Below are 22,882 nucleotides of genomic sequence, written 5' to 3' on the forward strand. Positions count from 1 at the left end.
CGCTCCTTCTCAGGAATGGCACCCAGGATCTGGAATTCACTCCCCCCTGAAACCAGGTTCATCTCCTCTACCATACTTTTTAAGAAAGAAGTAAAAGCTATCCTCATGGCTAAATACACTTGAATTATTATTGGGGATGATTTTTACAGACGCTGTACCATCCAGTTCTACTGATCTTTTTGCATTTTTGTATGACTCGTGTTATTGACTTACCTGATTGTTTACGCTACCACTTATTTTTACTTGTATCATTATTGATGTATCTGTCTGACTATGCTCCCGCATGTACCTTCCCCACCCCAATTGTTACTTACTCACACATTGTACCCTTAGTCTGTAAAGCGCTCTGATATCTGCAAAGATCTTGTTCGCGCTATATAAAACTTTCTAAATAAATAAATAAATAAATAAATATTTGATATTTACAGTGGCTGGATTTTAGTGAAACGATTCAGAAAAGGGGGTGGTGATGAACAGAGTGTCTGAATTAAGCAGACCACTCTTACCCAGTCCAAAGATCAGGGCTTGATCCATCACCGTTATTTATCTCACTGCACCATCCCAGCTCAGAACCTGGCTATATGCAAATCAGTCTGTCCCTGGCCCAGTGCATCATGGGAACAGGGCAGACTAAACTACCAAGCAAATTCTTCACCAGAAAGGAGACAAGCTACCGGGGACCTGTTTCTGGCATTTCAGCCGTCTTCGGCCCGGCTTGCTTGAATCCTGATGGAGCAGTGAGAAAGGGACTCATGTCTGAGTATACCCTGCCACACCTATAGTGGCCAAAAACGATTCAGAAAAGGGGGTGGTGATGAACAGAGTGTCTGAATTAAGCAGACCACTCTTACCCAGTCCAAAGATCAGGGCTTGATCCATCACCGTTATTTATCTCACTGCACCATCCCAGCTCAGAACCTGGCTATATGCAAATCAGTCTGTCCCTGGCCCAGTGCATCATGGGAACAGGGCAGACTAAACTACCAAGCCAATTCTTCACCAGAAAGGAGACAAGCTACCGGGGACTGAATCATTTTTGTCCACCATAAGCGTGGAAGGGTATACTCAGATGTGAGTCCATAGCTCATTGCACCATCAGGATTCAAGCAAGCCGGGCCGAAGACGGCTGAAATGCCATAAACCGGTCCCCGGTAGCTTGTTTCCTTCCCAGTAAAAGAATTGGCTTGGTAGTTTGGTCTGCCCTGTTCCCATGATGCACTGGGCCAGGGTCAGACTAATTTGCATATAGCCAAGTTCTGAGCTGGGATGGTGCAGTGAGCTAAAAAACGGTGATGGATCAAGCCCTGATCTTTGGACTGGGTAAGAGTGGTCTGCTTAATTCAGACACATCACTACCCCCTTTTCTGAATCATGGATTTTAGTGAAAGGCATTAATGTAAATTAAAACTTACCAGCGACTGCAATAATTTATCTGAACAAGACTCTAGAGATAGGTTGTAGGATGTGTTTCAGAACAGGTGTTCTCCACACGGACAAATCTTGATATAACACCAGTTTATCTTTTGGTTTGCTGTAATTAGTGTCTCAGCTTAAATGCAGCCTTTGGAAGTGTTTCTGAATCCCAGGTTGCTGCAAAGAACCAGGGGTATATTTACTAACAAATGACACAGCATGGCGCTGCAAGCAAATTTCATAGCACCGCACTGCATCATTTAAAAAACGTAGGGATGCACCGTATTCACAAGAATGCAGTGCACCCCTGTGTTTTCCCTTACATCGGTGCTATAAAAGCTGCCTAACACCAATGCAAAAACGATTGATGGACGGAATGTTGCACAATAGCAAAACATTCACCCCCAGTCACAGATCTGGGTTTAATCCATCGTTATTTTGCTCACCACACCACCCGGTTCAGACATGGCCATATGCAAATCAGTCTTGACCCTGTGCCTCATGGGAACAGTCCAGCCCGCCATGTCTTCCCTGGACCGGAGTCAAGCATCCTAGGACCGGTTTCTGGCTATCAGCCATCATCAGCCAGAATAGCTTGATTCCAGTGGCATGGAGAGCATGGGACTCACGTCTAAGCATACCCGTCCCACTCGGGTTGACAAATGCAAAAACAACGATTGATGGACGGAATGTTGCACAATGGCAAAACATTCACCCCCAGTCACAGATCTGGGTTTAATCCATCGTTATTTTGCTCACCACACCACCCCAGTTCAGACATGGCCATATGCAAATCAGTCTTGACCCTGTGCCTCATGGGAACAGTCCAGCCCGAACTGCCAAGCCATGCCTTCCCTGGACCGGAAACAAGCTTCCGAGGACCAGTTTCTGGCATTCCAGCCGTCTTCAGCCCAGCTTGCTTGAATCCAGTGTCAAAGTTAGCAACGGACTCACGTCTGAGCATACCCTGCCACACTTATGGCAGCCAAAACCAGTACAAAAGGGCGTGGTAATGGACGGAGCATCTGAACCAATCAAACACTCACACCCAGTCAAAAGATCTGGGTTTAATCCATCACCGTTCTTTAGCCCACTCTGCCACCCCAGTTCAGACATGGCTATATGCAAATCAGTCTGACCCTGTTCCTCATGGGAACAGTCCAGCCCGAACTGCCAAGCCATGCCTTCCCTGGACGGGAAACAAGCTTCCGAGGACCGGTTTCTGGCATTCCGGCCGTCTTCAGCCCGGCTTGCTTGAATCCAGTGGCAAAGAGAGCAAGGGACTCATGTCTGAGCATACCCTGCCACACTTATGGCGGCCAAAAGCGGTACAAAAGGGGGTGGTAATGGACGGAGCATCTGAACCAATGAAAGACTCACACCCAGTCAAAAGATCTGGGTTTAATCCATCACCGTTCTTTAGCCCACTCTGCCACCCCAGTTCAGACATGGCTATATGCAAATCAGTCTGACCCTGTGCCTCATGGGAACAGTCCAGCCCGAACTGGCAAGCCATGTCTTACCTGGCCCGGAATCAAGCATCCAAGGACCGGTTTCTGGCTATCAGCCATCATCAGCCAGGATTGCTTGATTCCAGTGGCATGGAGAGCACGGGACTCACGTCTGAGCATACCCGTCCCACTCGGGGTGACAAATGCAAAAACAACCATTGCGCCATGTTGCAATGGTGCCTGCGTTGCTGGCATGATTGTTTATGTGCAGGAACAGACACTTCCCTGCACATAATCAATCATTAAAGGTGATTTGCACCTTCTATGTGTGCTGCAGAATGCCATATACACATAGAAAGAGCAACAAACAAGGAAAAATAAAAGTACTTCTCTGTTTTGCACCACACTAACACCTGCTTGTGCATGGGGTTCGTTTTTGGAACTTTCTCAGATTTACAAATTCTTCTAAATCTGGGGCAGCGTCAAAAAGTATGGATGTTGGGGTGGCACACCCTCAGCAACACCCACTGCCACACCCCTTTGACGCAGAAAAGTACGTGAAATGGTACGATATTTATAGTGCAGCATCAAGCCACACAAAGTTGCTTAGCGTTACATTGTAAATATGACGCAGGGCATTGTGCTAAAGAGCGTTGTAAAACGTGACGTTCCGATGGCACAATGCCCTTGTAAATATGCCCCAAGGTTTAAGTGAGTGGATGACACTCGGGCCTGTTGGGTCTGAATCTCGTGTTTAGCATTGTTTAATGAGGAAAGCTCAAAATATGCCATATCTAATGGGGGCAGGAATATGGAATATATGCGGCATTGCTCAGCACACTGTTTGCTAACACAGGCTTTTAAGACATGCACAATCAACTGGACTCATCCCGTGTCCTGTGGCATATGTTCAGGGTACAGTTCCCCAGAAAGGTACAGCTGTATCCTGCATGATATACAAAATAGGGTGGAGAGTAGGGATAATGCACTGCACTCTGAAACCCATATATGCCTTGGCTAATAGGGACGGAATTTTGGAAGTACTAGGTATGCATGATCAGTAGGGATACCATAGGTTCAGCATCTTTAGTATGGGATCGCGGGTCTGCAAAAAGGACTTAGGGCAGAATCTTACAAAGCTGGGTATTTTCCCAATAATTCTGACCCCTATGGAGAGTGGATGCCAGACAGCTGTTCGCGCTAGGAGTATTTAGTTTCACTAGTAGCCTTATTTTGGTGTCTTTGTCAATTGAGAAATAAATAAAATGCCCGGAGTTATTCCTACATGCTGTTTGTGAAAGCTGGCATTTAACATAATTCTCAATGAGAGGGGAGAACAGAGAAAGAAAGGTGTCTGCACAAAGGTGTGATTGTGATGATGTTAGGATGCTGTGATTCACCAACCCTTAAGTGTAACATAAGTAGTGTAAGATTAAAGACAAGCATATCAATGAATTTGGGGAGGGAGGAGAGGGGATCTTTACACATCCAAGTGTCCAAGAATCTACTTTCATCTTTGCCCCGCCATAAATAAACAAATACTTACCTGCCGGTTTATTTACATTGCTCGAGGCTGGATATGGATTCAACGCTTACTTTCTTTTTGTTTCTGAAACTTAATATTTTAACTAGAAATATGAGAATGCTGTGCAGGATTAGTAACAAATTGCCAATGCCTTGCATGTACTGCACCAATTTATGTGCCTGCTTCTGCTATTCATAGGCTGTTTCCTTAAAGACGCATTTGATTAATCGTATACCATATTTTTCTTTCTGCCTCTCATTTCAGAACGCTTTGATCACCACTGTCCCTGGGTAGGCAACTGCGTGGGGAAAAGAAACTACAGATTTTTTTTTATGTTTATTTTATCACTGTCCTTTCTGACAGTCTTTATATTTGCATTCGTTATCACCCACGTCATCCTTCGTAAGTATGCTAGTGAAATCATATGTAGCCATTTGCTTGACTTTGATTTCCTTTTGTATTTAATTTAGCTTTATTTTCAACCATCCAGGGTACAGTGCTCCTCCCCTTGTTCCCTAAGGCTTCCGGGTCACCTTTGTCATCCTTGGGTAGGCCTAGGGCAGTTAAAGTAAAGCACGATTGTGATGTGACGCTCGTGTGGAGCAGGGAAAAATGTATGTGCTATAAGGTGCGCTACCTACATTGGGGTGCTAGAACGTTGCCTTGCCACTGCTGGCCCCACAAGTGTATATAGTGGAAAAAAAACGACTGTCGTGGCCCATGGCTGCTTCGTTTGTTCTCCGAATGGTCCTAAAAAAGCAGGGCTGGCCAATCCTGTTGATTGACATGGCAGTCGTAGGCAGCAGGGACGAATTCCTGTGTGCATGTCTGGTGAGGCTGGACTATGATTGTTGCCAACTCAACATCCGCACTTCAAGCTTCTCAAACCCACCCTGAGTTCAAGAGCTAGGGGAACACAGCCTAGCTGTACTGGTTCTATTTGAAGCGCAGGGTTCACCTGTCTCAAACAATCCTTGTGCTGTTCTCTTGTGCAGCTCTAAGTTTAATGTGCTGTTCTCTTGTGCTGCTATAAGTTTAAAAAGCATGATAGTAAAGTCTGGATTGGTTCTGCTCAAGTTTGGCTGTCCTCGTAGGCCGGGCATACAAGGCAACACAGGACCAGTATGACCAATCAATGTGTGGCTTTACCCACACAATGATTGGTCATGTTTGTTTGAGGGTGAGGCAGTGGTGATGCTTTTCCACTCATGCCCAGCACCAGTGACAGCATTATGCAAGAGGGGAGTTGAAGATAGCAGTGGGTTCTTTGTCACAAGTCCTCGAGGAGGTGTGGTTGTCTTCTGTCAAGGCCAGTCCGGACTGAGGGCACTGCGGCATCTGTCGGTATAATCCATTATCCTGGTAAGTAAAATTTCAATCAATAATTTCGAATTTGACTTTCCACATGAACACCCTCTTCCTACCCACCTCTCTGCCTGCCAGGTGGATACCTCATAACCTTTCAGTAATAATTTTTTATTTCTTTTGCCTTGTACTACATTGCTAGAGCAGTCTTTTGAAGATCAGCAGTGCAACCAAACAATTAAGGTGTGGGGTGGCCTCTGTGCAAAAGATGCCAAAGCAAGTTTTCATCCAACTGTGCACCACCAGAAAGCATCCTTATCTGATGCTCCAGAAATTACTATAAATTGGCTCACTTTGCGGGACGTTTTCTTATTGCATGCTACTGAAACTAATACCGCACCCACAACCCTCCTCCCCGTAACCATAATAGGGCATTGCGCCACAGGAACGTTATTTTTAACAATGTTCCTGTGGTGCAATGCCCAGCTCCATATTTACCAAGTGGCATTAAGCCACTTATTGTGGTTTATTGCTGCCCAAGGGTATCTGCGTGAAAGGGGCGTGCAATGGGTGTTACTGTGGGCGTTCCATCGCAACACCCACTGCTTTTTGACACTGACAAAAATTTGCAAGGAGGTGTAAATCCGAGGCAGCGCCAAAAACTACCGTCATGCAAAAGCAGCCGTTAGAATGGCAAAACGAGGAGAAATGGAGGCATATTTACAACAACATGTCGTAGCGTGGAGCTCCGCCAAATTTGGCAGTGGTGGGCTCCGACATTTCCAAAATACAGAGATGCCCTGTACCACTGTGCTTTCCCTAGCGCTGACGCCCTTCCACCATATGCAAGGGTGCCAGCGTTTCAGGGTATGATTGTTTAAATGCAGGAAGGTATTCCTTCCTGCACATAAACAATCCATAATGTCTATTTGTTACTTCTATGTGTGCCTTAGAATGCAGCACACATTGAAAAAGCAACAACGAGGAGATATAAAAGCATTTTTCTTGTTGCGCCATTCTAATGCCTGCTCTTACATGGCATTCGTTTTTGCCACTGCTTCAGATTTACACCTCCTTGTAAATCTGTGCATTGTCTAAAAGCAGTAGGTGTTGCGGTGGAACACCAACAGCAGCACCCCTTGCACGCCCCTTTCACGCAGACATCTGCATGAAAGGTTACAATAATTACAAAGCAACGTTGAGCACAAAAAGTGGCTTAACGCCACTTTCTAAATATGGAGCAGGGCATTGCACCACAGGAACATCGTTAAAAGTGACACCAGTGACATAATGCTCTTGTAAATATGCCCCAAGCTTTTACATCTCCTTGTTTTTGCTGTTACTATGTGTGCTGCATTTTGGAAGGTGTCCCTTCCTGCACATAAACAATCATTAAACTGCAGCACACATAGAAGTAACAAATAGCCATGATGGATTGTTTATGTGCAGAAAGGGACACCTTTCACATAAATAATCATTCCCTGCAACGCAGGCACCCTTGTACTATGGTGCAAGGGTGCCTGTGTTGGCACTAGGCAGCTTATTTTAGCGCCTGCGCTAGGGAAAACACAGGGTATGTCGTATTGTAGTAAATACGGCGCATCCCTGCATTTTGGAAATGTTCGAACATGGCACTGCCAAATTTGGAGCAGCCTTGCGCTCCGATACTGTGTTGTAAATATGCCCCATTGTTTTTAGGCAGGTCTGTACCAGCAGTTCAACGTCACCCTATGTGAAGTACAAGACCCACAATTCAGCTATGGGTTAAGGGAAAGCTGAAAACAGTGTCTCACTGACATGGAGTTATCTGCCCATCGGTTTTCTTTGAGGGAGGTTTCATGCTGTTGAAGCTAACACCACAACCCTCAATTCCCCTTCCCTCAGGACCATAATCGCTGTATAAACCTGCTCTTGCCTCTTCCGGTTCAATGTCAGTAGGAAACCAATTTCCTAGTCTGGAGCTTTCATTTCAGAAATCATTGTTTTCAGGCAGATCTGTGCCAGCACTTGAGTTTAAACATACGTGGACTACAAGTCCCATAATGCAGCTGTCTGTTAAGCGAATATTGGAAACAGAGTCCCAGTGACATGGAGTGATCTACCCACTGGTTCACCTTGAGATAATTTTTCTTATGGCATGCTGTACAGAAAAGGATCAGAGTGGCATTCATGTTTGAAAACTCACACTTGAAATAACCTACTGTACTACGGTGAAACCTTTCAGTTTCTTAAAGAATTACACATTTTTCTTTTATTTAGAGGACATCCTATCATATTCTAATATGATCTTTGTTCCAAGATTTATATGCCAAATATTTCAATGCTTGTCTTTTACACAGACTCTTAGGGCAACAGCTGGGTCTTGCCTTGTTCTGGCTCGGCTCTCCCTAATAATTTGTAGAATAGCATCACTCAGGACCGCTCATAGGTGCAGTAGTGTCCTGCAGGACACGTTGTATTATTTTTACATTTAGTGTTTCCTCCAGCCAGCCTGGCTTCCACACTTCCCTTACAGGTGTCACCAATCAAGTGACCCTGCTGATAAAAGGGGCAGGGCTCACGTGCCCTAGACCGGTTACCACTAACTTACTACTGTGTGTGCATGCATTATTTCTAAGAATGTCGGCCTAGAGCCCACTACTTTACAGTATATTAGCATAAGGGGCTGCACAGTTTTCAGTGAAGTGCAGGGCATGGCATGTCTGGCTTTGATATAGAGGGACATTTCCTTATTTCCTTTCAATTATAAATGCATCAACAGGACCTGAGCCAAAAGCAGCCCTGGCACAAATGCTCTAACCCATCCTCTGCTCTGCAATCTCTCTCTTCCCACCCATCTTTTCTCCCTTCTTCACTCTTCTCCCCAGCGCCGGACTAGGAACGCAAACCAACCCTGGTAGTTATGTCGGACCGACCGCCAGGGGTGGGAGTTTGCTGCCAGGAAAACTGCTGCTGTGCTTTTTTTTTTTTTACAGGGGGATGATTTTCCAGCACTGCTGCAAAACCGGTCCTCAGTAAGACAAGCATTGAAAATGCAACAGGTCTCGCCTTTGGTTAAGTTAAAGCCAGTTGCTTTGCTAATGGTATTGTATAGCAAAGCGAATGGCTTTAACTTAATAAAAGGCGAGACCTATTGCATTTTTAATGCTTGTTAAGAACCTGCTGCAGTGCATGGTAAATAAAACTCTGCAATTACCTGTTTGAACTAATAGGAAAATGACAGCAACTGCATTTAAATAACCCTCTCATTCTACCATTATATATCTTGATGGACAGTATTATCTATTTAGTTATTAGCTAACTTTAATTTATTTCAAGAAAACGTATGCAATTACTGTAGTTTCTCCCTTTTTCTAGGGTAAAGCGATATATGATAATGCACTCTGGTTTGTTCATTTTGAAATGTGAATGAGTAATAGGATGGAAATGCACATGTGCCTGAACGCTGGCTGCTAAGGAATGTAACAAAGTAGTGTGTTGTCCTAAAGGAACTAGTTTGCCACTAAAATAAACATCCATAAACCCCACAAACATTTTCCATTGTCCAAAAGTATTTTACCTTCAGCCTTTTCCAGCTAAAAATCTAACACTTCTCTAGAACAGGAAGAGGCAGGACTGATTATTTAAAATTCATATCTAATGCAGGAACCCAGGGAAAGATCACTAATCGCTTGCTGATGTACGATTTCTATCTAGCCATTGGCGTAGAATGACGATCACTGCTTGAGGCTCATAAACCTATCTGCTGGTAGGCAAACTTTATGTGCAATCCCTGTCACAGAGGCCACTTACCCGGCACACTACAGGCGCAGCTCCGCTCACTCGCTTTACTGGAAGTTGCTTTCTCCCACAGCTCCTGGCTTTTCTCACTCGCATTCCAGCCCCTCCCCCACCCAAACAGTTACCCTACAACATTGCCTGTCACAGCGTCCACTTACCTGGCACACTACGAGAGCAGCTCTGCTCACTTGCTTCACTGGAAGTTGCATTTACCCACAGCTCCTGGCTTCTCTCACTCGCATTCCAGCCCCTCCCCCACCCAAACAGTTACCCTACAACATTGCCTGTCACAGCGTCCACTTACCCGGCACACTATGGGCGCAGCTCGGCTCACTCACTTCCCTGGAAGTTGCTTTCACCCACGGCTCCTGGCTTCTCTCACAGGGCACAGAGGGGGCGGTACCTCTGTGTCAGGCGGCTCAGAGCAGCCGAGATAGCGCGAGAGGAGCAGCAGGCAGGGCTCGCCTGGCGGATGGCTGTCTGTCTGTCGATGCAACTGGGTGTTTCTTACTTGCTGCTCCGGGTGGGCGGATTCCAGAACGATCCTTCTGTTTTCCACTCTTCAAAGAATTTCGAAATCCAAGTTTTAATAGCGATTTCAGGGAACCTTTTGGAAAAGCTGTTGGGGACTTGAAAACTGTGTATTCGACTCTGAAAGGCGATCTAATTCTCTCAGCTGATGGCAGCAGCGGCAAGGCCAATGTTTTGGTACCGCTGTCTATTGTGGGAGCCGCAACCTTTCCTTTTAAGGAGAAACATACACCAAGTTCTTGACAAATTTCTCGGGGGTGAGGCGAGCTCTAAACTCACTGATTTAACATCTCAGCTTTGCCTAGCTACCAGCGCCTTCAGACGGAGGAGAATGAACCAGAGAGGTCCTCTGGACAACCAATCAAAGTACACGTGCAACAGGAGCACCTTCTGAGAGAAAACAGACTTGTGAGGGCCTGGTCATCAAGCGAGGAACCCTTCAGCGATCCGTAGTTCTTGAAGGTCACCGCTGATGTAGCTCCGGAGGAACAAAGGGGCCGCACAAAGAGGCCGAGGCTGCGGCTCTTTTCCCACAGCCTCCTGCGGGAGCGGTGGCAAGCCCTTTCACACCCAGGCCTCAGAGCTGGGAGGCCCTGCTTTACGTGTGAAAGCCGTCAAAGTCCATCAATCGCACCTCGAGGGCGGGAGCAGAAGGTCCCGGCCCTCTCAGCTGTCACGTGGCAAACTACCCTTACCCAACGGTGACATTGCAAATGGTACTTGCTAACGAAAAATACTTAGTAGGCACATTTAAGATGACAGCAAGATTTAAGACATGTTGGTCCATTCGCACTGAGCCTGCCACACATTCCTTTCACCTTAACAGGGTAACGTGAAAAAAGCGGTCGCCACGACTTTTCTGTTTTTCTGCCATCCCACTTGGACGGGCTCAACAGGACTTACTGCTGGCGTAAAAGGTTTATTATCTTCTTTATGGGGCCATCTGTTTGGACCCATTAAGTAGATAACAAACCTTTTACGCCAGCAGTAAGTCAGGCCAGCTAGCCCAAGTGGGACGAACAAAAAAAGAGAAAAGAGTATGTCAGAGGACGCTCTTTTCCAATGGCTGGCCACCGTTTAGCATGAACGGTGATGCCAGCCAATGGAAAAGAGGGGCGAGGCTTAAAGCCACTAGTAAATCTACCCAGATATCACTAAATCTCTCCAGCGAGACTGCGCATGTGCGCAGTCTTACGTTAGGCTTCGACCTAAAAAACGGCCCCCACGGTTCAAAACCTGCTCCCACCCTTATGGTCCACCGGGGAAACACCCGACTCTGCATCTCCCTCTCTGATGGCTTTCCCGCTCTTTCTTCTGCTCCCTTCCTTCCTCTCTTTCTCCCTCACTTGAAGCCTCCCTTGGAAGGCTGCATAGAACCTGGAGCACCTAGGGAAAGTCACAGAAGGACCAGCAGAAGGGCCCCTAGGCTTCCCAAACCAGCATCTGAGGGCTCCAGTCCACCGGGGAAGTGTAAAGTGTAATAAAACGTCTGTACATCAAGTTCAGAGTATGTTACAACCCCTTCCATCACTGGAAACTGGAGATGTTCTTTTTCACATGCAATTGTTCCTTTTGCTCGATGTCCTGTAAACGTCAGAGCGCTTCATAAAATCATTCTGCCACTTTATAAGCTCACCCATTCCTATGTTGGAATAAGTCCTGGAGCTGAACCTCAGGAAGACAAAAGTATTTGTCGAATATAAAGACCTTATCACTTGGCAGCTGGGGTTGGGAAACTAGGTCGTCCGCAGCCATTATCAAAACCTTCATAAAGAGGGCAAATGGCAAATGCATTTAGACATAAAGCTAAAATGAGCAACCCATCCGTGAACAGGCCTGTGTGCCGACAACACCTGTTTATACATTTGCTCAAAGGAAAAGAGAGAAAACCAGAACATGTAATAGCTCCCTTTGTACAAGAGTGTTATTCATTTACATGGTGATCTTACCCCATCCCCCAGCAAATGCTTTTCTTAAACAATACATTGTTATTGAAGACGTGCAGTGCTGGAACAGTGAATGGAATTAATCACACAGTGCCCCCTTACAAAGCAACAAAAAAAGTCTCCTTCAAAACATACCATTTCCCTGTGGCCAGGGAGGTAGGTCACTTCACAGAAGTGTCTCACCACCCCTAAACGAAGTTACTCTATTTACTATGTATGTTTTTTAGAAAACATTTATTTTTATTTTTTAGCAGTACACACAACTTATCTTGCAGTATTATATATCAAAAAATTGGGCCAGTCAGTCAAGGAAATGTTTATTTAGACCATTTTGTCTTTAAACAGTATAATATACAGCCACAATTATATTAACTAACACAACTAATTACAAATTTTAATTAATTACTACATGATTACATTACTACATTTCCGTCCCTATTCTTACAGCCTGGATCATGGAAGATCTGTGTAGTGACAGTAGGTTTTTTTTTGGCATTTACCCTCTTCAACTTCCCATCTGTTTTTACTGCTTAGATATAACAGTTCCCTTGCATATTTAAATTGCGGTGGAATCATGGCTACAAAGGCTTTCAGAACAGGACTATCTGTCATCTACCCATAATCCTTATTGAATTTCTTCAGGCCACTAACTGAGGTAAGAGCCCTTCCTCTCAGTGATTCCAGATGACATCCCATTTTAGTGACTTTTCAAACCAGACCCCTAAATACTTATATTCCCTTACTGTCTCCAGTTTAGTGGGGCCTAGGTCCAAGTTGAACTTTGTTATTTTGTTGCCAGAGCACAATTCTTTCGTTTTTTCCATATTCACAACTAATTTTTTGTGCTTGCAATATTCCATAAATCTGTCCAGCTTTCTTTATAGACCTATCTCTGTCAAAGTTTCAAAGTTTATTTATTATGATAAGGAACTCTTTACGAGGTCCACATAAAACAGCATATACATACAAAACACAAATACTTAAAAAAAGAGAAAAAAAAGATATTTTCATCACAATCACATGAAATATCTTAATACAGGCCCAAGAAACATTTAAAAAAGTTGTACAGTTTAAAAACAAACATTTCATTAGGAGGGTTAATCAGGGCTGCCTTAAACGAAGACGCTGATAATATGTTAAGTTGTAGGCAGATTGATCTTAACCATCTACGCCTGCAAGGCATCAGTGTAGGGCAAACGAACATCACGTGATCTAAATCCTGATCATGTAATTGGCAAAGATCACATCGTGCCGAACAACCAAACCAGCTGGCTTGTAAAACTTTTAGCGGAAGCAAATTATGTCTTAATAAGTACACCAGGCGTCTCACGCCATGGGAGATGTTCCAGTACATATATGGTTGTGCTTTCCGCAGGGTATAAGATTCAATAACAGGCGTACAACCTTTTTTCGCTAGACAGAAGTCTCTATCAAGGCAAAACCCCAATTCCCAAGAGGCTGACTTCAAAACTGTTTTTAATTGATGAGAGGACAGTAAAAATAAAGTCTCCTCATTCAATTTCAATTGTAACACAGCAAGTCTAAAGTTTTTTACAATTGATGAGAAGTCATTAAAAGAACCTAGTAATTCATTTTTTATAAGGTCTCTTAAGGTATTGGGTTCACCTTTAGATAAAGCTACTACCCAACGTATGATACTAGCAATACCTTGAACCCTGCTGCTACGTAAACCCAATTCCTGTCGCAAGGAAGCAGTCGAGTTTGCGGTGCCTACAGACATTAAACTCCGAAGAATTTTTCCTTCCGCAGAGTTTAGAAAACTCCATTTTTTTAGATCAACTAATTCAATTCCATATAACAGGGAGGCTGGAACTTTCGCTCTAAAAACATCTAAGAGAATAGAAAAATGCCTTCTACCTGTGGCTTTATATAGGGAAACTAAGCTCTTTCCCTGAGAAATAGCCTTCCGGGAATTATTGTCTATGTGTGATTTGTCACTTAGATTGTGAGTGACAATTTTACCTAAAAAGGTATAAGATTTCACACATTCTAGTTTTTCCCCCCCCACAACCCATGGAAAGTTAGAACATTTAGGCTTCTTTCTACCAGAAAAACAAATCACCTTGCTTTTTGCCGTATTTATTGATAAAAAATGACTTTCAGCATATTCAAAAAGTGCATGCAACCGATTATTTAGGCCCTTTGGGGTGAGATCCAAAATTAGGATGTCGTCTGCATACATAAGGCATGCAATTGGCACACCCCCCAAGGATGGGGCAATACCGGCGCAGGCAGAAAGAGTGATGGGTAAATCAACAGTATATAATGAAAATAGCAACGGAGCCAAAAGGCAACCTTGCTTCAACCCATTAAATGTTGGGATTAATTTGGATACGCCGCGATCACCTCCAAGTAAAACTCTGCACCAAGTGTCAGAATATAGGGCACGAATTAACTTAATAAGGGAAGCAGGCATACCAAGGTTAACTAACTTTCTCCACAGCAAATTTCTATCTACTTTGTCAAAAGCGGTGGAGAAGTCAATAAAGGCGCCGTATACCTGACCACCCCGAACTTTCACATATTTTTCATTGATGACTTGCAATGCGGTCAGGTTATCTAAGGTTCCATGATTTTGTCTGAAACCTGTTTGCTCCAAGGGAAGGATATTATGTTCAGATACCCAATCGTTAATTAAAGAAAGCACACATTTTGCAAACACCTTACCAATGGCGTCAAGCAAGGCAATTTGGCGATAATTTTGTGGTAGATCTCTTGCCCCTTTTTTATACAAAGGGACAATGATGCTTCCTTTCCAGGAGGGGGGGACTGTTCCACTTAAAAAACAGAATTTAAACACTGGGAAGAGTATTTTACTCCAAAGTTCACTCTGGTTTTTTAATACTAAAATTGGGATTTTATCAGGACCCATCGCACCAGAGGAACGCATATTCTTAATGGCACATTCAATTTCCTTTTCTGTTGGACAGTCAAGTGTAACAGCAGCATTATCGAATTCAACATTAATACCATGAGAATTATTATTACTGTACAACTTCTCAATATAGTGAACCCACACCTGTTCCTCAATGGCAATGGGCGTAGGACTGGCTCTAGTACCGCAGCCTTTGCCAATTAAGGTCCAAAAGGTCTTAGTTTGGTGGTTAAAAGAAGCTTCCCTCAATTGAATCCAGAGGGCGTCTTCCTTAGAGCGTTTTAAACGAGCCTTAAGCCTAACTCTCCTTCTTTTCAGGATGGACAACTTAGACTTAGCTTCTTGGGTAAAACATAAAAATTGCCCCCTTACAACTTTATTTATTTCTCTATTTATAGCCCGCAAAGGGTAAGGGGCAACAAAGGACTGTTTCACACCTGATTTCTCCTTTGCACAAGCGGTTACAGAATCTAAAAAATTAACAAAACAAAACAGCTCTCTCCCCTCCCAGAGAGGAAGATTCTCGACAGTAACACACAGAAGAGGCGCTAGGTTTTCCACAGTACTGAGGTTCCAAAAACATTTCCCTGAGCTGGCATCAAAATTCACAGAATCTATATCCAGCCTCCATGGAACCACTTTCTGAAGACTAATGGAAACAGAAAGGGTCAATACATTATGGTCACTAAGATTCGATTCAATGACCTTCATATCCTTTAATAGGTGAAAACCGGCATAATCTATCATGATAAAATCAATAATAGATTTTCCCTTATTAGATTTACGAGTAAAAGCTGCCGGGATATCAGACGGAAGCCTCCCATTTACAATTAAGCAATCCGCTTTAAGTAAACCATCTAAAATAAGTTTACCTCTTTTGTTAGTTTTTATGTTGGGGGGAAACTGGGCTGAAGGTATATTCAGAGACTCTTCCAATGGGATATTTCTAAACAACTCCAACCCGCAGTTAGATACATTACAATTTAAGTCCCCAAACATTAACACATGCGGAGTTGGTGAGATCTCCAAGACTTTAGTTAAAAAAGTGAATAAAGTTTTTAAACCATTATTGAAACAACAGTTGGGGGGAATATAAATGTTTACCACAATCAGCAATCTATTCGGGCAATCTTCAAATACATCTTTCAGAGTTATTGCTTGAAACAGTTTTCCTGGATCCAAATAGTGTGAATAGTTCCATTGCAATCTATTAGATAATAAGCATGCTAATCCTCCCTTAGCATGACCTCTTCTAGTGCTGGTTGCGTTAAAATCCAAAACAAAATAATCTTTATCCAAGACGAAACTTCCATCGACCCAGGTTTCTTGCAAGCAGATTATATCTGCCTTTTGAGCATGAAGGAAACCCAATTTCTCCTTATAATCTTTGAATCCGGCAGTGTTCCATGAGATAAATTTCAGCTCCCTGTTAAAAATTTGAACCCTGAATGGAACGGGGAGCAGATTTACTCGCAAGGACTCCAGGAAGCCAACTCCATTTGGATTGGTCATCCTTCACCGTTTGCTTAAGGGGAGGGTTTTTGTAAGAAACCAGCCTTTCATTTCTAGCCACACAAACTTTTAGGTTCTCAGAACCAAGATTAGACCAATCTGACAATCGCACATCTGAATTGGAGGAAAATGATAATGAGGGATTAGCGACATTATTTAAAATACGTTTTTCCCCAAAGTGGGGCATCACATCTATCCCTCTAATTTGTAATTCCTCAGCCCATTGTAAAACCAGGTTTAACACAACTTTTGAATAGAATTTCACCCTTGTTGATCTTAAAGGTTTCCCCGCATAAGAATTAAGGAGAAGTACAAGATCTAAATCGGAGGTTTGAACTAATTTCAAGCTTTCGATCTCTTTAAAACAGATCAATAGGGCAGATCTATTCAAAATTAAATCTGGTTCAAAAAGGGGAGAAAAATCAAGATATAACGTATCTACAATTGTTTTTTCTTTTGGGAGGACAACTGTCGTTAAAGATGGAGCCTGAAAGGGTGTTGCTGTAGGATTTAAATTAGACAGGGGCGGAATAGCAAATGGAGAGGTAACCTTAGATAAAACTTGGCAAGAACCTGGATTAACCCTACAATAGGAAAAGGGATTCGTGGATGGGAGAAAAACCTTAGGAAGAAAAGGATTAGTTGAATTTACTGGACCTAGATCAGAGGAGGGGGCGTCATCCTTGGGCGATACCACCCTAAATTCGACCTTGGGGGTGAAAGACTGCTCCACCTGCGGAGAATCATCTATATTTACTTCCACATTTTTATCAAAAAGAAGTTTCCTCTGTCTTCTTTTGGCAAACCTACGGACAGGTTTCCTCTTCTTCATTCTAATCTTTTTATGTTTCTGGGGACTCGTATTTCCCATCAATCCCGTTTTTCCTTTAGAAATTTCCTCTTCCTTATTTAATGGCATGGAAAATATCGGAAAGAGGGAAGGCAAATCGGATTTAGAATTAAGAGGGGGAGTTGCTATTACCTCTATCTTATCACTAAGTGGGGCTATACAATTAGCGCCAGCCGAGACCACTTTGGGGGGTTTAGATATAGCTGTAAGTACTATGGGCTGCCTTTCCTTTTGACTTTCTATCAAGGGAGAAGAAGGCGCTAAATCCAAATCTACTGAAGAAGAAGGAGCGCTTATTTTCTGAGACATCAACAGAGAAGCCACTGGAATAGGAGGATCTGATACTAACTCGTTTTTGTTTAACAGGAGAACTTGCAAAATCTGTGTTACGGTATCAAAAATACATTCCGAACCTCCCACAAACTTTTCCAGCAATCTTAAGATCGAAGACAGGATAGATTCCAAAGAGGACAAGGAGTTAGAAATTAGCCTCCCATTAATATTTGGGGAACCCTCAGCTAAATTGTTCAACACTGGACCTGAGCAGGTTGTAAGATTTAATTGTGGGAGGGAGAAATCTAATTTATTAGAAGGAGTGCTACTTAGGGGACCAGTACTTGAAATCGTTATAACTTCCTCCAAAGGCACACCTTTAGAGTTCCCCTGAACCAATTCCACCCGCGCCCTATGAGCTGTTAAATCAATATCAGGCAGAGTGAATTCATTCCCTACTACAGGGGATGTAACTGACAAAGCAGGTAAAAAATCAGTATTCAATGAAAGTTTAAGTGCATCCCTTAATGTAGCTGTGGAAGGAGCATTATCTTCAGATTTTGCGGGCATATTGTCCGAAGAATTAAGGTGACTATTCTGATTCAGATGTACATTATTTAGTGACGAAGGTGAACCCCTTAGTTCTTCCGAACTGACTGAAATTGACAGAGATTGACTGGCCACCAAGCTTAAACCAGAGGAAACATCAATGACCCCATTAACAGGCACCGCGACATTGAAACCTGGAGTTTCGGTCGTGGACTGTGGATCAGTGGGTTTGTCTTTCCCTTTATCCCAAAGATTAAAAAGCTGGCATTGACCCTTCAATTGCATAGTAGACGCTATTTTGTTTCGTAGGGGATTTGATTTAGTTTTAGACCCAGATCTCCCCACAATCACTCGTCCAGAGCGTAATTTTTTAGCCGTCATGAGACTATATTAAAAAAGGGAGGAAAGTTAAGAGAATAGCGATTGTAAAATACAATACCAAATTGACCGAGCGTTAAAATACAAAATCAGCCTATGGATGCAACAAACAGTTTAAATTAAAACTGGAGAACCAAGGGAGAGGGCCCAGCCCAGCCTCCTTCGGCCTCTGACGGCCACAGACGGTCCCGCCCTTGTCCCGGGCTTCTCCCGCGCGCTCCCGCGTTGCGGTGTAATTGAGGAGGATTATAGCCGCGCTGAGGTGGGGGAGGAGCCAGCAGGGAGAGCGGGTCAGCTGCTGGTGATGCCGAGTGTCAAGCGCTCCTGGGACTTGAAGTCCACGCCTGACCACGCTCGCAGCCCTGCACACACCACACCACAGAGGCTCAGTTGTAGGCGGTCTTCAAAGTCACAGCGCCCTTTCTGCTGCGCTGGAAACACCCAAGGCGAAGCGGGACCCGCGGAGCGGGTACCGCGAGCAGTTAGCAAAGTTAGCAAAGGAGATTATATGAAGAGCAGCTCCTGCGTGCTCACAGTCCGAAGCTCCTACTGCAGACCAAACGAAGAACAGGTGAGGAAACAGCCAGAGGAACTGACAAGCTGGATTATAGCCGCGCTGAGGTGGGGGAGGAGCCAGCAGGGAGAGCGGGTCAGCTGCTGGTGATGCCGAGTGTCAGGCGCTCCTGGGACTTGAAGTCCATGCCTGACCACGCTCGCAGCCCTGCACACACCACACCACAGAGGCTCAGTTGTAGGCGGTCTTCAAAGTCACAGCGCCCTTTCTGCTGCGCTGGAAACACCCAAGGCGAAGCGGGACCCGCGGAGCGGGTACCGCGAGCAGTTAGCAAAGTTAGCAAAGGAGATTATATGAAGAGCAGCTCCTGCGTGCTCACAGTCCGAAGCTCCTACTGCAGACCAAACGAAGAACAGGTGAGGAAACAGCCAGAGGAACTGACAAGCTGGATTATAGCCGCGCTGAGGTGGGGGAGGAGCCAGCAGGGAGAGCGGGTCAGCTGCTGGTGATGCCGAGTGTCAGGCGCTCCTGGGACTTGAAGTCCACGCCTGACCACGCTCGCAGCCCTGCACACACCACACCACAGAGGCTCAGTTGTAGGCGGTCTTCAAAGTCACAGCGCCCTTTCTGCTGCGCTGGAAACACCCAAGGCGAAGCGGGACCCGCGGAGCGGGTACCGTGAGCAGTTAGCAAAGTTAGCAAAGGAGATTATATGAAGAGCAGCTCCTGCGTGCTCACAGTCCGAAGCTCCTACTGCAGACCAAACGAAGAACAGGTGAGGAAACAGCCAGAGGAACTGACAAGCTGGATTATAGCCGCGCTGAGGTGGGGGAGGAGCCAGCAGGGAGAGCGGGTCAGCTGCTGGTGATGCCGAGTGCCAGGCGCTCCTGGGACTTGAAGTCCACGCCTGACCACGCTCGCAGCCCTGCACACACCACACCACAGAGGCTCAGTTGTAGGCGGTCTTCAAAGTCACAGCGCCCTTTCTGCTGCGCTGGAAACACCCAAGGCGAAGCGGGACCCGCGGAGCGGGTACCGCGAGCAGTTAGCAAAGTTAGCAAAGGAGATTATATGAAGAGCAGCTCCTGCGTGCTCACAGTCCGAAGCTCCTACTGCAGACCAAACGAAGAACAGGTGAGGAAACCTGTCTGATCTTCAATTACAAGGTAATTTGAATAAAGAAGACAAACAACATGTTTGCCAGCCATTTTGGAACTTACATCTTTGGCCTCCCCCAAGATTGATGGCAAGTCAGCTATAAAATAAAGAAAAGAGTAGGGGAGCCAGGACACATCCCTATCTTCATCCATTTTGAGTTAATATTTTGTCGGTCAGGGTTTCTCAGTGTCCATAATGACTTGCACCCAGTTATAGCTATGTAGGTCCTGGATTATAGCGAGGAGATTCTTTGAGATGTCCCACTTCGCCAATGTCTCCCATAGACTGTTGCCACCCACCAGATCAAAGGCTCCCCGAAGTCGATGAAATAGCAGTACAATCCGCCGACTACTGCACGATGCACTAGAGGGAGAAGCAATGATCAGTGGCAGAGTGTTCTTCCCTAAAGCCCCCCTGCTGTGGGGGCACAATGGGGTTTACTTCTTCCCATTCTTTTAACAGTTCCAATAAACATTTTGAAAAAACTTTTTGTCGTACATCCAACAAGTTTATTAGCCGATAATTCTTAGGAATGTTTTATATCACCCCGTTTGTGGAAGGGTCTGATAATCGCCCCTCTCCAGCTTTCTGGTATTTGTCCCATATCAAATATATCTGTAAACATTTGGGATAAGAATTTATAATTACAGCTGGGAGATTATCCGGACCCTAGTTAAAGTTAAATCTGCTATGATGCATCTGATTTTGCTTGTCATAAAAAAGGAATTGATGTCTTCATTTTTATCAGTCCAAGGGTTGACCCTCTTTACTACGGGTTCCCCTTTCCCTATATATTTTTTCCAGATATTCCTCCTAAACCTCTTCTGTCACCACACAATTCATAGCCCTCTTTATCCTACCACAGCCATCCTGGACTAATTTCCCGAACTTTTTTAAATGTTTGGTTCTATTACTTCAAGAAAATTACCCCAACATTTATCCTTATGTCTCATTTTTTGATCTCTAATTAACTTTTTATATTTTTTCTTTATCTTCTGGAGACAATTCATCAAATCATATCCTAATTTAAGGCTTCTTTCCCCTTTTCTGATCTGTGATTTTGGTTTTCAACATTCATTATCAAACCAATGGTTTCCTTTAATCAGGGTTCTCTGGTTCCTATTATAGCAGTTTTTCCCCTTTTATCTCAACTTTTAAACACTGAACAACCTGACTGATATTATTTTCATACCACCCTAAATTCTTACTAGGGGCGATACTTAAAATTTGGTTCTATTGGAAGCTGGTTAATTTTTCCATGCTCTCTTTCGGCATTCTCGTACTTACAAGTTTGTATGATTTTTTAAATTCACTACTTTTTTCACTCCCTACCCTCACGAAAACCTGCTCCGCAGTCTCCTGGCGTCGCAGCACACCGGGGAGGTATTTGATCTCTCCCGGTGGACCCGATGATGAAGCATGTCACCACTAGGGTGAGTGAGGGTTTCCTGAAAAAATCTTGCATTTTTTCTTGAAATTGGTCTTTCCATACGGCCACTTACAACTGGCCTCAATCTCACGTGCTATAATCATTCTGAATGCTTATTCTACGGTATTTTCTTTCAATGTAACACATGGCCGCTTGTAGTGGCAGCCTACAACATGGGTTGGAATACAGTACTTTTTTCTCCATTCCTTCAAAAATGAAAGGGCATATGTACAAGGAAATGTCAGAGCGCAGGGCTGTGCTAAATTTGGCAGCACTACGCTCCGACATTCCAAAACACAGGCTGCGCTGTATTTACAACACTATGGCGCATCCCTGTGTTTTCCCTAGCACTGGTGCTAACAATAGCTGCAGAGCACCAACGCAGGCACCCTAGCACAATAATGCGAGGGTGCATGTGTTGCAGGGAAGGATTGTTTATGTGCAGGATGGTGTCCCTTCCTCAACATAAACAATCCATAATGACGATTTTTTAGTGTGCTGCATTTTTCAGCACACATAGAAGTAGAAAAATAGTCATTATTTAATGATTGTTTATGCGCAGGAAGGCACACCTTCCTGTACATATACAGTCCTTAATGGTGGTTTGCTCTTTCTATGTGTGCTGCATGCAGTACACATAGAAAAAGCAAAAGCAAGGAGGAATAAAAGTATTTCTCCTCGTTTCGCCATTTTACCTCTTGCACAGCATTAGTTTTTGGCACTGCCTTGGATTTACATCTGATAAGCGTGGCTCAAATCCACCCGAGTGACTTACCGCACTCACCTATAGTCACTATATAGGAAGTCAGCCGGACAGTGGAGAAGAATAAACAAAAGTCTTTATTAGGCCAAACAACACTCATATGAGAGGGCCCTGTCCGACCTCACTCCTAGGAGTGCGAACGAGAGGACTGACTCTCAGCATCACAGCAATACATTATAATGCAGAACAAGTAGTAAGGGTACGCCCCTTGTGGAAAATCACCGAAACTCGGAGCAGTGAACAATGCCATCATACAGCAGGCATCTGCACCTGCAAGGGATACATCGCTATCTCTACTCAAGGCCATGGAGCTAGGCTTCGGCGTCTCTGGGCATGAGAACATTACTGATAAAGAGACTTGTTAGTTTCGGCCACAGCAAGCCGAGAAACGAAAACTGCTGTCTTAGTGAATTTCTGTATTCCTGCGGGAGGGGCATATGAGTGAGCAGGGCCCGCAGGCACAGAGGGATACACAAAATGGTGGCACACAGGCTAAGCTAAGGAACTAATATGAATTCAGCATAGGTGCATATACGAACTTCATCAGTTAGCCATATGATGCTAACTCACACATCATCAATGGGTAATTAGGGTATCGAAAAGTGAATT

At 44.3% G+C, this 22,882-nt stretch overlaps 1 protein-coding gene across 2 annotated transcripts in view; it reads left to right on the plus strand.

Annotated features, from left to right (window-relative positions):
* ZDHHC14 (zDHHC palmitoyltransferase 14) overlaps positions 1 to 22,882 on the plus strand; it is a 527,275-nt gene that overhangs the window by 450,973 nt on the left and 53,420 nt on the right. For both annotated transcript variants that reach the window (XM_086927312.1, XM_086927311.1), the window contains exon 4: positions 4,654 to 4,791. In XM_086927312.1, the coding sequence (XP_086783438.1) occupies positions 4,654 to 4,791 (138 nt within the window). The remainder of the gene's footprint in view (positions 1 to 4,653; positions 4,792 to 22,882) is intronic.

The sequence above is a fragment of the Lissotriton vulgaris genome, chromosome 6, assembly GCF_964263255.1.
Source record: "Lissotriton vulgaris chromosome 6, aLisVul1.2, whole genome shotgun sequence".
NCBI classification, from domain to species: domain Eukaryota; kingdom Metazoa; phylum Chordata; class Amphibia; order Caudata; family Salamandridae; genus Lissotriton; species Lissotriton vulgaris.